General features: G+C 39.1%; 1 protein-coding gene across 1 annotated transcript in view; it reads right to left on the bottom strand.

Annotated features, from left to right (window-relative positions):
- The window catches only part of DCBLD2 (discoidin, CUB and LCCL domain containing 2), an 87837-nt gene that overhangs the window by 69547 nt on the left and 5473 nt on the right, over positions 1-12817 (bottom strand). The window contains exon 2 of the mRNA XM_047098804.1: positions 298-525. Coding sequence (XP_046954760.1) covers positions 298-525 — 228 coding nt within the window. The remainder of the gene's footprint in view (positions 1-297; positions 526-12817) is intronic.

The following is a 12817-nucleotide window of genomic DNA, read 5'->3' as shown; positions in this document are numbered from 1 at the left end:
GAAAAAAACAAAACAAAAAAATGAGATAATTAATGTCCTCCTTCTTGGAAGCAGTACATCCTGCTTGCAAAAGTACATCCTGTTGCAAAAGTACCAACAAGCTTATTTGGAGAGTAAATAAACAGACAAGAATCTTCTCTTCCCAAAAGGTTCAAATTGAGATTTCCACACATGGTCCACACAAATAATTTCTTACATATCATCCTATACAACCTAGTTATTCAATGTCAAGTATCAAACATTGCTTTAGCTTTAAAACTCAGGGCAGTGATGTACATTTACAAGAAAAATTCCTACCTATTTCAGTTCTGCTAACTCCAATGCCATTATAAATTCTCAAGTAATTAAAATGACAAGAATCAGAATCTTCAATGTCAAAGTCACCAAATTTGATGCGCACTCTCTCTCCCATCTTTACACGGATCTCCCATTCACAAACGGTGCTGTTGGGATAGGTCTGTGGGTAGTTTATGGACATGAGGGTCCCACTTTCAGGGCCTAGTACAGTATGTCCACATCCATCACCTTTAAAAAAAAAAAGAGTTAAAAGAACGATAAATTATTATTACATCTTTAACTTATACTATAAATAATCAGGATTCTTTTGTGAAAATTTAAAAATATGTATGGCAGATATTTTATGCCACCAATACTTTCCTTACACAAGATAAAAGGGATGATAGAGTTCTTAATATATCTACTCACAGGAGCCAAGAGAGAAGCCAGGTAAGGTCAAAATGATCAATGATTATCCTTATTCAAAGAACTTTCCAATCTGAATAAACAGATTTATTAGCTTAACAATAGATTTATACACATATCACAATTCCAATCTTTAAAAGAGTATTAATTCACAGTAACTGTTCAAAGACAACATAAACTATAAAAATAAAAGTATGTGATCAGCTTCATCCATTTATTTATAAATATAAACCTTTCTAAAATCTGTGAGAAGACTAAAGGTTATGCAGATTACTGATCACAGTATTACAAGGCATTCATCCTTGAAGGCATTAAAGCAATATTTAATGAAATTTAATTTTACATTCTACTGAAATTGGACTTTGGAGTACTCCCCCTCCTAAAACCTCACTTTTTCCTACCAAATGAGGAGGAAAAAACGGCATTTGTACATCATGAAACATTAGGAAAAATAACCTTCCTATCTTGGTAGCAGCAGGATTTGCTCCAGCAATTCATTCTGCAACTGGATATGGGGACTCAGGTAACTTAACATAGTACTATTATTTGCACCCTTCCCTTTCTCATAAACAGTGGTATTTGGGCACCTAGCAGAGGCATGCAGTGGTAAGAAGTTTCAGGTGCTGCTCCAATTGTACCAGTCAGCATTCCTTAATGATGGGATTCAATGATGAATCTCTTTTAAATCTCTAAAAGGAAGATGGGTACACTGTACTAAAACGATAGTATTTTTTCGTTCAAAAGTAGCCACCTATAATCACCTTTGGAATAATTCAGTACTTACACAAAAAAACTATACTGAAAGTGACAGTGCTGAGTTTTATTTATTTTTTAAATGTTTATTTTTGAGAGAGACAGAGAATGATCAGGGGAGGGGGAGAGAGCGAGAGAGAGAGATTGAGAGAGAGAGAGAGAGAGAGAGAGAGAGAGAGATTGAGAGAGAGAGAGAGAGAGAGAGAGACAGAATCTGAAGCAGGCCCCAGGCTCTGACCTGTCAGCACAGAGCCTGACGCAGGGCTTGAACTCACGAACTGTGAGATCATGACTGGAGCTGAAGTCGGATGCTTAGCCAACTGAGCCACCCAGGCGCCCCAGTGCTGAGTTTTAAAGTCAATATAGATATAGATGGCTGTAACAGAATTTTCTATTATGTTGATTTATTATTTTTAAGAACAATGCAGTGCTGATATCATTTGCTAGAACAAATAAAAGCTTTAAAGGCCTGTAAGAAGTTAATACAGTATCTAGCAAGTAGTTGCAAAATAAATGTTTATTAATTGGATGTATAAGGAAATTGTACATGAACCAATGAAAAAGTAATTTCAAACCAGTCTCAAAACTAAATTTTTTGAAAAGTTTTTTTTTTTTTTTTTTTTAAGTTTATTTGAGGAAGACAGAGAGAGTGTGAGCAGGGGTGGGGCAGAGGGAGAGAGGGAATCCCAAGCAGGCTCCGTAGGGTCAGAGCAGAGCCAGATGTGGGGCTCGAATTCACAAAACTGAGATCATGACCTGAGCCAATATCAAGAGTTGGGACACTTAACCGACTGAGCTACCCAGGCACCCCTCAAAACTAACTTTAATAAAAGAACACTCTGTATAAGCTTATGATGACAATACTTTATATCCTTTCCTGATCAAGCAATTCTCAAATCCGTCCTACTATTGTTAGCCTACTTTTAAATGTTTAATTTTGAGAGACAGAGAAAGAGTGCATACACAGAGGAGGCATTTGACAAAGGATCCAAAGTGGGCTCCATGCTAACAGCAGAGTCCGACACGGAACTCAAACCCATGAACCTTGAGATTATGACCTGAGCCAAGGTCTGGATACTTAACTGACTGAGCCACCCAGGAGCCCCTAGCCTATTTTAAAGGCCAATACTAGCAATCTGGCTTCCTAAACGAATATCTCACATAAAGCTCAGCTTTTGAGCAATGTTAAAACTTCAGCTCTCTCTACACCTGCTTTCATTCTACACACAAAAACTAGGCATAGCCACTCAATGATATATAAAGGCACCATGAAATAAACATGTGAGTTTTTATGATATATTCACTGATATTTTGCAAATATAAAATGTAAATGTTAGTTAACTTAGAAGAAAAAAAACCCACAAATTTTCCCTGAAACCATCAAGAAAATACCTTGAATATCTCTGAGTATCATCCAAATTAGAAACACAGGGATATAAAAACTGTCTCTGTAAAAATAAATGAATTGTAATATAAATAACTTTTGAATAATCATTAACATTTTTCCTTAGAGAAAAAAAAACTATCCCCTAAGACAAAGTTTCTAACGTTATGAAACTAGTTTGAAATGTTTTCTTAATACTGAAAAGATGAAAATGTGCTTTCTGGAATGCTTAAATCTTTGAAAAGCAGCGGCTGAACAAATGAAATAACTCAAAATATAAATGTATTTTCTTTAGTGAATAGAACTAAAGCAGCTTTTTAAGTGTCTGGAAGTGTTGATGGATTTCAGGAAGCCAAGAATTTCCTATTAACAGCTGAATTCATGACTTAGTAATGGCAGATTGTCCCAACTAACGAATTCCCCATAGGCTATTATTTAACTTAAGGTTGCCATTTTAAGATGAATTTTACAAAAGTACAAGCAGTGTTAGTAATTTTTATGTCTTTATGCTCATATTTATGTTTGATTCTCAATAAGTAATACACAAAATGTTTCTTGCCCTTTCCTCTATAGAGCACAATTTCTACAAGTCAACAAAATAAATATAATTGATGAAAAACAGGACTTTTACATGCATGCTGATGAAGAAAACAATTAAAATGGAGAGGTCTTTTTTCAGTATCTTGTGTAGGGGGAGGGCATGAACAGTCCACAAGTAACGTGCCAAGAATGTTCTAAAATATGTGATGGAGTTCAGAGCTTCCTCCTCCAGCAAAAAGATGATATGCACCAGAAACCAAAGTGAAGAGAGTCTCAAATCTACTACAACAGTGAACGAGTTTGAATGTTTCATATGCCCAAGACTTTGATAAATTTACCTGACAAAATAAATAGCTTAGCTGGTCTGGACAAACACTTACTGCTATGAAGTATATGTTTAGAATATTCCAGTTTGAAAGGGGAAGCTGGGCTTATACATTATCACTAGGCCAGCAGTTCTCAAATGTTTTTCTCAGTTATTCCCAAATAAGAAATACATTTTACATTGTATGCCTACACCCATGCATGTACAATCCTGACCTACTCTGGTCCCCACCAGCACTCAGAAAACCACTGTACTAGGCATCCAAAGGTCATAATGTTGAATTCTCAAAGAAAGACCCTGTCCTCACTTTTACCCCCAAATTAGAAAATGTGCTTGCCGTTTATTTTCACAGTTCTTAAAAGCAAATCCTATTCTGCACAACACTTAAAATAACAAAGTATTTAAAAGTAAAACTAAAATCTGGAAAATATTCTTTATCAACTAATCACCTAATACACTCAGAGCAGTGGTGCTCAAATGGGCGGTGAGGGGGAGGCTCCCACGGGAGCAATTTTACCTCCCATTTGGCAATGTCTGGAGATATTTTTGGTTGCCACAACTGAGGGGGTGGGATCCTACTGGCATCTGGGGGTAGAAGTCAAGAATGCTGCTAAAGATCCTACAATGTGCACAGGACAGCCCCCAGAATAAAGGGTTGGTGTTACATGTCAGGAGTACTGGGGTTGAGAAGACTGACTTGGAGCAAAGGCTAGGACAACTCAGACAGAAGATCTGAGTGAGTTCTTGGCTGGGTTTCCTTTGGCCCAAAGGATAATGCTGTTCTGTCCACTAAGGGTACAACCTAGGGCATACTTTCCCTGCTGTGGTCAGTAGTTGCACTAAAGAGTTTTACAGTCCCACTTCCCAATTTTTATAAGTCAATGGAGGTTAAAGGAGAGAAAACGTCCTTTTTATTAGCCTACATCCCTGGAATAACTTTTTTTCTGGGTCAGGAGCTCTTAAAATTAGGGTTTAAAAAAGGGTGCGAATAGGGTCAGGAGTAAGTCTCCTAATTTTCTGCTTAGCTTTGTATGTTGGAAAGAATAATGATCTGTGACCAAGCTACACTGCCTCTTGTTATTCATTTTCACGAGGCAGAATTGACAAAGACAGCATAACTACTATGGGGAAAAAAAACTTTCACATGGTTTTCCTAGGACCAATCCATACACTATCACCCATTAACTCCAACATCACCAAATCTTTCTCCTTCTCAACTCCATCACCACCACCATTGCCGCCAGCTTCTCCTCCTCCCCCTCCTCCTCTAGATGGTCTCCACGAAAGTATAACTGACCATCCAGGATAGAAGCCTGTCAATGTAATTTTTGAATTTCAATTTTATTTCAGTGAAGAAGAGACACTGGAATTTGATCTCACTGCTCCTTTGTTTGGCTGCAGATTTATCTAGGGAATTACTCATAGAACATGTGTTCACTTCCTCTGAAGAGTCTAAGGTCAGATGTGTTAAGCCAGATACAAGTTTTGGTATTGTTCCAGGAAAATAACTGAGTATTTTTTTAAACTACGTATCCCTAGAGAAAACAGAAAGAACATTAAACATACTTAAATAATAACGTATTAATACAATAAAGAAGATTTGCTTATTTTAGGCTTCTCTAAACTTCAAATCAAATGTGGTTTTTTTGCATACATGCTCATGATACTGATTACATGTGACCTTGCAGCCACCCCCATATTTTAGTCACACTAATACAGAATATAAATCATACTAATGACTGAATCGTATTAACACAAACACTGCATGACTTCTAAAAATACTTTCTTCAACACCAAACACAAATGCAGGATGCTTGCACAAATAATGCCACAAATGTGGAGCAATGTAACTTTCATGATGACCATCATGAACTGGGAAAGGTTCAGACTTTTCCAGCAAGCTTTCAAGGATTTTTTTTCTTTTTTAATCATTATGAACAGGTGAGTCTGACTACACTTGCTCTAAGTAAGTGTGTCATTTCTGTCACATCTTCTAATGCATCTGTGAGATCTTATAAGCTGGAAAAAGAGGCATTTAGAGTAGAAAAGCATTCAAAGGAGTAACTTGCAAGAGTTAACTAAAACATCCTATTTCATTTGGATACGATGAAGATTTTTAGTGTAATATTTAGCATTGTGAATTTTTGGACTGAAGTACTCTATGAGTCCTATTACTATAAGATTTTTAAAATTGCATCACTACATATCTCAAATAAATAATTCAAGGTACTACTTTAATTCCACTCATTTTTTAAAAATACTACATAAGATGGATATGCTCGGAAAGCCTAAAGAAGGTCACTGTGACAATTTTTAGAAAAAGAAATAGCTCCCAGCTTCATTCTTTTTTAAGCCCAAACTATTCTCTGCATGTGTGATAATTTACAAAATTGAATTACATGAAGGAACGTGAGAAGTATAAATCCTCTTTAACCCCCACTAAGCACACATCCTACTTAGAACATAATGGTTAGGCAAATGAGCTCTGGAGTCCTGGCATGATTTTAAATGCCCTATCCGGCACTCACTGTGACTTTCAGAAGGTTATTTATTGCTGCTAAATCTCAGCTCCCTAAAATGGGGATACAAACAATTCAAACACAAAGGGCACAAATTAAATGAGACATTGTATGAAAACACCTAGTACTGAGGGCCTAACCTATAATAATGCGCTCAATAAACACTCTTTTGTTTGAGGGTACCATTCCAGTCATAAAAGACCGGAAAGGCTTTTGCCCGTCATACGTAGATACAGGGCATTTGGCTACAATCTAGCTAAAGTAACAGAACAACTGTCCATTACTTTAGGAAATGTACAGCAGCTTTAAAGTTTCAAGTGTAGTGTTCTTGTGAAAAGTATAAACCCAAGAGAAAGTAACTCTCACTGAACTTCTCAGGGATGACCTCTACTTCTCTTCAGTAACTCTCCAAATCACAAGACGGGCTTTGTTTTTGCCATTATTAGAGATACTTTCACCCACCTGTGAAAACTCAAACACTTTAAAGTCTCAGCTAGTCAGTCTTCTTATACCCACATACTTTCCGTGAACTTGACTTCTCTCTTTTCTCCCAGTCTATTAATCTTGTCCTGGCCTCATGTCTTTCCCTACACAGCCTAGGCTTCATGTCCAGTATGTTAACTACCTCTTCCTGGTACTCTCAATTCCTAGCCATTGTGTCCTTCTTGAGTATCTACCTGTCAAACCCTCAACCCTGGTTCACACAACCTCTCTCTGCCAAAGAGCTGAGCACTACTGTGAAAACGCACGCGCGCACACACACACACACACACACACACTCCAGGGGGATAGGTGTCATTAGAGTAATGGGTTCCAATCTCAGAAGGGCACTCACAGCCACTCAGTATTCTCTTATTCAGTGGTTCTCAAAATGTAATCAACATTAAAATCACCTCAGGGCTAATTAAATTAAAGGTTCTCAGGTTCCCCCCCATCTCCATAGATTCTAATAAGTATGTCACAAAAATTATCTTAAACTTAGACATTGGTTAAAAAAAAATGGTCAACAGCATATCTTCTAAATGTCACAGAAGCTAAAAGCTGCCCAAGGAATATAGGGCAAAATAGTTATTTGGATTTGCTATATTTATCACTGCTTAAAGGTCCCAGTTTTCATTACATGTTAATGTATATAGTTTCTTATCTGGTAGAGATGCAAATCATTTCTGTGCAGCTGAAAAGATAATCCCAAAAGTTAGTTTATGACCCTATTGGCCCATTACCCAGATTTAGCAATTTAGCAATCACATCTAATCTGGCAATCACATCTTGTAACACCTGGTTTCTCAAATACTCTTAGGACAGGTTTTAACACCTTACTGATTCCCTCATTAATGAATGAACTGAATAAAATCTTTGACACGTGTTCATTTTATATTTGCATGGCATGATTTTGCCTCTTTTGCAAATTCTAACCTGTAAAACAGCTTGTCAGTGGGAGCTAGGTTTTGCAATTTAACAAATCATAAGACACTAACAATAACGGCAACAACAACAAAACCCACAAAAAACTCTTTCCACCCAGTGTACCCTGACCTCTACCATCTTCTCGCTCACTTTTCCTTTCTTTTACAAAGAAGTTTCTTCTAGTCTCCATAGTTGATGTCTTACTTCTTTGCTTCCTGTTCTAAGTTCCAATGCACTGCAATTCAGCTTCCAAAAAGAAAAGTTTAAGTCCTAATTTCTGGTACCAATGAGTATAACCTTATTTGGAAACAGGGTCTTAACAGATGTCATCAAGTTAAAATGAGGTCATACTGGTTAAGGTGGACCCTCATTCAATGACAGGTGTCCTTAGATAAAGAGAAAAATGTGGACATGGTTACAGACACAGGAAGAATACTACATTACAGAGGCAGAGACTGGAATGATGCAAAGGAACTCTGAAGATTAAAACTCCAGAAGCTAGGGAGGCAAGGAAAGACCCTCCCCCAGAATCTTCAACAGAGTATATAGCTGTGCTGACACCCCAATTTCAGAATTCTAGCCTCCAGAACACTAAGACAATAAAGTTCTGTTGCTTTAAGCTATCTAAATTTGTGGTAATTTGTTACGGCAGCCCTAGGAAATGCAGGCCTACTCACCAATGAAACTATTCACTAATGCAGCCAGTTTCCAAGCTGCCAAAAGTTAACATGATGAGGGAGCAAAAGGCAAGCTGAGGGCAAAGCACAAGCACATACCCACAACCCCTTCCACCTCCCAGGTGTGACCTTCCCCGGGCACTCCTGGCTGCCCAAGAACAAAGAAAGGGGAGAAACAACGGTTATCTGATAGCACAGTGATGCAGGAGTCTCCCATCAGTTTGCAACTGTCTTAATGATTTACAAGAAAAAAGCAATCTCCAGAAACCTACAGACTCAACCTCCTGGGGACCTAATGTCATCCTCCCCTCCACAGCATAGAAAATCTTATATAATCAGTCACTCTTCACACAACCCCAGCGCAGCTCTTTCTGCTCACGGGTACTGTCCCATGCTGTAATAAAAACACCTTTTTGCACTGAAAATGTCCCAAGAATTCTCCCTTGGCCGTTGGCTCCGAACCCCACTCCAAACCACGTCAAATGGATACTTTTCCATCCTTATCATGTGTGACCTTTCCATATTATCTGGCATCGCTGGCCCTTCCTTCCCTTCCATCTTCCTTCCTTTGTATCTTCCCTCCCTCCTTAAAATTCTCCTTCCCTGGCTCAGTTTTTTGAACCAACTGCAACTTCTCTAGCATGTTCCTGGGCTTCTTACTGCCAACCACTGATGCTGTTCAGTTCCTCCCCCATTCTGGGTATTCTACCAGGGGTATCTCCCTACTTCCCTCAGTTACCACGAAGTCTCCAACCCTTCTCCTAATCCTCAAACCTGTCATCTACTTATATATTAAGCACCTCTGCTCATATTATTCACTCACTGAATAAAAATTTACTGACTTCCCAAACAGATTTGATCCCAGCCCTCAAACATTCTAGAAAGTGAGGTGAATTATGTATTTAAACACATAAGAGCATTAAGTAGATGCCATGGTCGATATGCCTAATATTTAAATCCAGGTGTCTGACTCCAAAGTCTCTTCTCTATACTTTCAAAGTCCACCAAAGCACAAAACGGTGAAGACAGACCAAGAAAGTGCTCAGGCTGTTCACAGTAAACACAAGCCAAAACCAAAAAGAAAAAAATCTGACAGTTTAAATGATACTTTCAGTAGAGCAGAGACTAGACTGCAAGGAAATCAGCATTTAACTAATATTTGTTGTGCACCAGCTACTCAGAAAATGTACAGCACAGAGTCAATCGGTTAGTAAGTTTGTCACTGAAAAAACCAGATACAAGGTACCGGGCAAGCAAACAGCAAAGAGGAAAGATGTATACAAGCCAGCGGGGTTTTGAGCGTGTTTCCAGGTACAGAGTAAGAAGCCCATTCAAGTTTAAATTCTACTTAAACACAACTTACATTCCCTGATAAAGCAGTGCTCGGGTAAGTGGAAGAGATGGTTTCGGGAAGAAGGAAAGGTGAGGCAGGTATGCTGTGTAGGAGTTGAGCTCTACAAAGTGGAGGAGCCACTGTGCTCCTGCTGAGCAGTAAGCCCCATGGGAGATTTGATCAGTAGTCCTCACTGGTGGTAGGACTAGTCACAGTGGGACACATGACTTTCTCCAGTGACCCTGGGCTATCCAGAACCAGAGAAAGGCAGTGGGGACTGGCATGTAAGCCAGGTTGGGGATCTGTCAAGGACAAGAGGAAGGGCATGACAGAATGAAAGACCTGGGAGGCCACATTGAGGAAGTGAACCTAGAGATGGACAAATGTACTGGATGAAGGCAGAGGAACCTAAGTTTGATGTCTTGCTAATACCTCAGTCTGCCCCTCAGTGCAAAGTCCTCCAGAATTTTGTTCCCACTGACCTTTCCAGCCTTCATTTCTCATTACTTTCCTCTGACACCAGATTACTGAAACTATTATTCTCCAGGAATTGCAGCTGCCAAAGAAAAAGGAGGCAGGCAACTGTGAGAACCAAAATTAGTGCGACTCTTTGGTAATGTTGGAGATGGCCAGCAGTCAGCACTGAAATCAGAGTTTGAAAGACCCGGCAAAGGAGGGACCCAACTTGCTGACACTGATTTAGGCTGTTACTGACAAGACGGGCACAACTGTTTTCTAAGTAGCCATGGCTCTGGCTCTAGCTGAAGGACTTCTCTCACCGAGGGAGCAAAGAGGTCTAGCTCCCAGAAAGAGGTTGGCTGGGACATGCTAGGCCCTGAGTAAGTACGCAGTAAGCTCCAAGAGAGGGCTCTAGTACCATGAGACTGAGAAGCCCGGGCTCTGACCGCTAACTGTGGGGATTAGACAAGAAGAGTAACATGAAGGGCACGCAGATGCCCAGACACTAACGTTGAATAATGTACATGGGGCAGCAGATTCACTCCAGAAATGGGTTCCCAATTCATATTTTTGAATGACAATTTAGTAGATATAAGAAGACAATGAGAAGACAATAAGAAGAAAACTTAAAAATCTCTGTCAGAACAAATATTTAATACACAGTGTGAATAATGGGTGGCTCAGTTAATTGTCTGACTTCGGCTCAAGTCATTATCTCACAGTTTGTGAGTTCGAGCCCCACACTGGGCACTGTGCTGACAGCTCAGAGCCTGGAGCCTGCTTCAGATTCTGTGACTCCCTTTCTTTCTGCACCTCCATCCCCCTCTCAAAAAAAAAATTTTTTTTAAGTTTTTTTAAATACCCAGTGTGAATAATCAATGCAAAGAAAAAAGTGAGAAGTACTATCTGGAAGGAGTGTGTGGGCAATGGTTAAAGAATTCTTCTCGGGGATAATACAATACCCAAGAAGGGTTGTGAAGGAACATCAGGAGCTTACCAAGGATGCAAGGAAAGAAAAAAGCTTTCTTTTTAAATAGACAAAATAGCATATGTAAAGAGATCACTATAGGGAACAAGGCAAAAAAAAGCATGAAATTATACCTCAGAGCATTAAGTCTTACACATGAAATATATATATAAAACGGGTGGGGATGCTGGTATAAGATTAAGTTAGAGAAGAAGGTAGACACCAGACTGTAAAAACAATTACATGTGTAACATGCAAAGGAATTTGGAATGTATCTTACAGGTGATCAAGAGGCTGCCGGCCACACTATGGAAGTATTAACATAGTTCCAGGAAGGCAAGTACCCCAAGGCCCAGAACCATTGCCAGCAGTAACCAACCAGCAAATATCTGCCCAATTATTAGGCAGGGGTGCAAGGTAGGGGGCTCAAAAGGAGGAAGTAGTAAGCCAGGACCAGGTACTTAGAGTCTGGCTACTCAATGCAACAGGACAAGCTTTTATACCCCCATGCTTTCCTGACTCCTTGGTGTTCTGATGCTGTGATCTTTACTTCTCAAATGTCTGTCATCCCTGTGGACTACAAACATACCAGTGCTTTAAAGCTCACTCAGTTATCAGCAAGGCTTCTCCTATTCCCCTAGGCATTGTGAGCTCTTCCTCCCTTCAAACCCACAGCACTATGCAACCTCCCCTCGTTATTTTTAGATATAATCCAACTGAATTATTTCCCCAATGAGACTGTAGGTTCTCCGAAGACAATTATAATATTTTACTCTTCTCTAAATGTCTCAAGACTGTACTGACATATGTGCAAACATCTCTGGGAGCTCATCATAGCTGGTACTACTTCCTGCTATAAGTTCTTAATGAGAGGAGTACCAGCATCTTTTCTTTGACCAACCAAGCAATTCAGTTTTGACTGCAAACTTACATGCACCCTACTCAACAAAAGCCGTGCAAGAAACTTGGCCTACTCTCAGAAAGCTTAGTTGAGGGAGGCTGCACCTTGGAGGGAGTCTTCCCCATAATTTCAAGTGACTAATCAACATCTTTCTTCCAACTACATATCCTTCAGAGTGCACGTTGATCTAACAGGCAATGTTTTAGCAGTCTTCTAAGAGCACCCCATTATCCCATCTGCTTCAGTGAACTCTGGCATTCATTAAATACTAGTTTATTTGAATATCTCTATTTTCTGTCCTTGTGGATTATGTTGATTTCCATGTAATAATCTGGAAATTAGCATTATGTTTCTTTTTTTTTTTTTAATTCAATGTTTGTTTATTTTTGAGAAAGAGACAGATCACCAGCAGGGGAGGGGCAGAGAGAGAGGAAAACAGAATCCAAACCAGGCTCCTGGCTCTGTGCTGATAGCTCAGAGCTCGAACCCAAGGACCACGAGATTATGACTTGAGCCGAAGTTCACGCTTAACTGACTGAGCCACCCAGGTGACCTGCATTATATGTTTCTAAGCTAATATTTTGAACTGAAATACCTTCTTACAAAAGATCTCACAATGAATGAAGAATTTAATCAAATGCGCTAAAGAAAATGGTGTAATAGCAATTCTGAACAATAGAGTAATTACTTCATAAGTAATGAATTTTTACATTTTGAAGTTTTTGCTATATTTTTAAGTATGCTTGCATGTGTTAAATTAGCCTACACAATACACAATTTGAACACAATATGTCTACAAAACATAACAACACGATTAAAATTATAACCATGTAAGATTATGTAGGTGTGT

The sequence above is a fragment of the Lynx rufus genome, unplaced genomic scaffold (genome assembly GCF_022079265.1).
Source record: "Lynx rufus isolate CCGP_SWC_20201006 ecotype Redwood Valley unplaced genomic scaffold, mLynRuf1.p SCAF_5, whole genome shotgun sequence".
Classification (NCBI taxonomy): Eukaryota; Metazoa; Chordata; class Mammalia; order Carnivora; family Felidae; genus Lynx; species Lynx rufus.
This window is presented reverse-complemented; position numbering and strand designations above follow the sequence as displayed.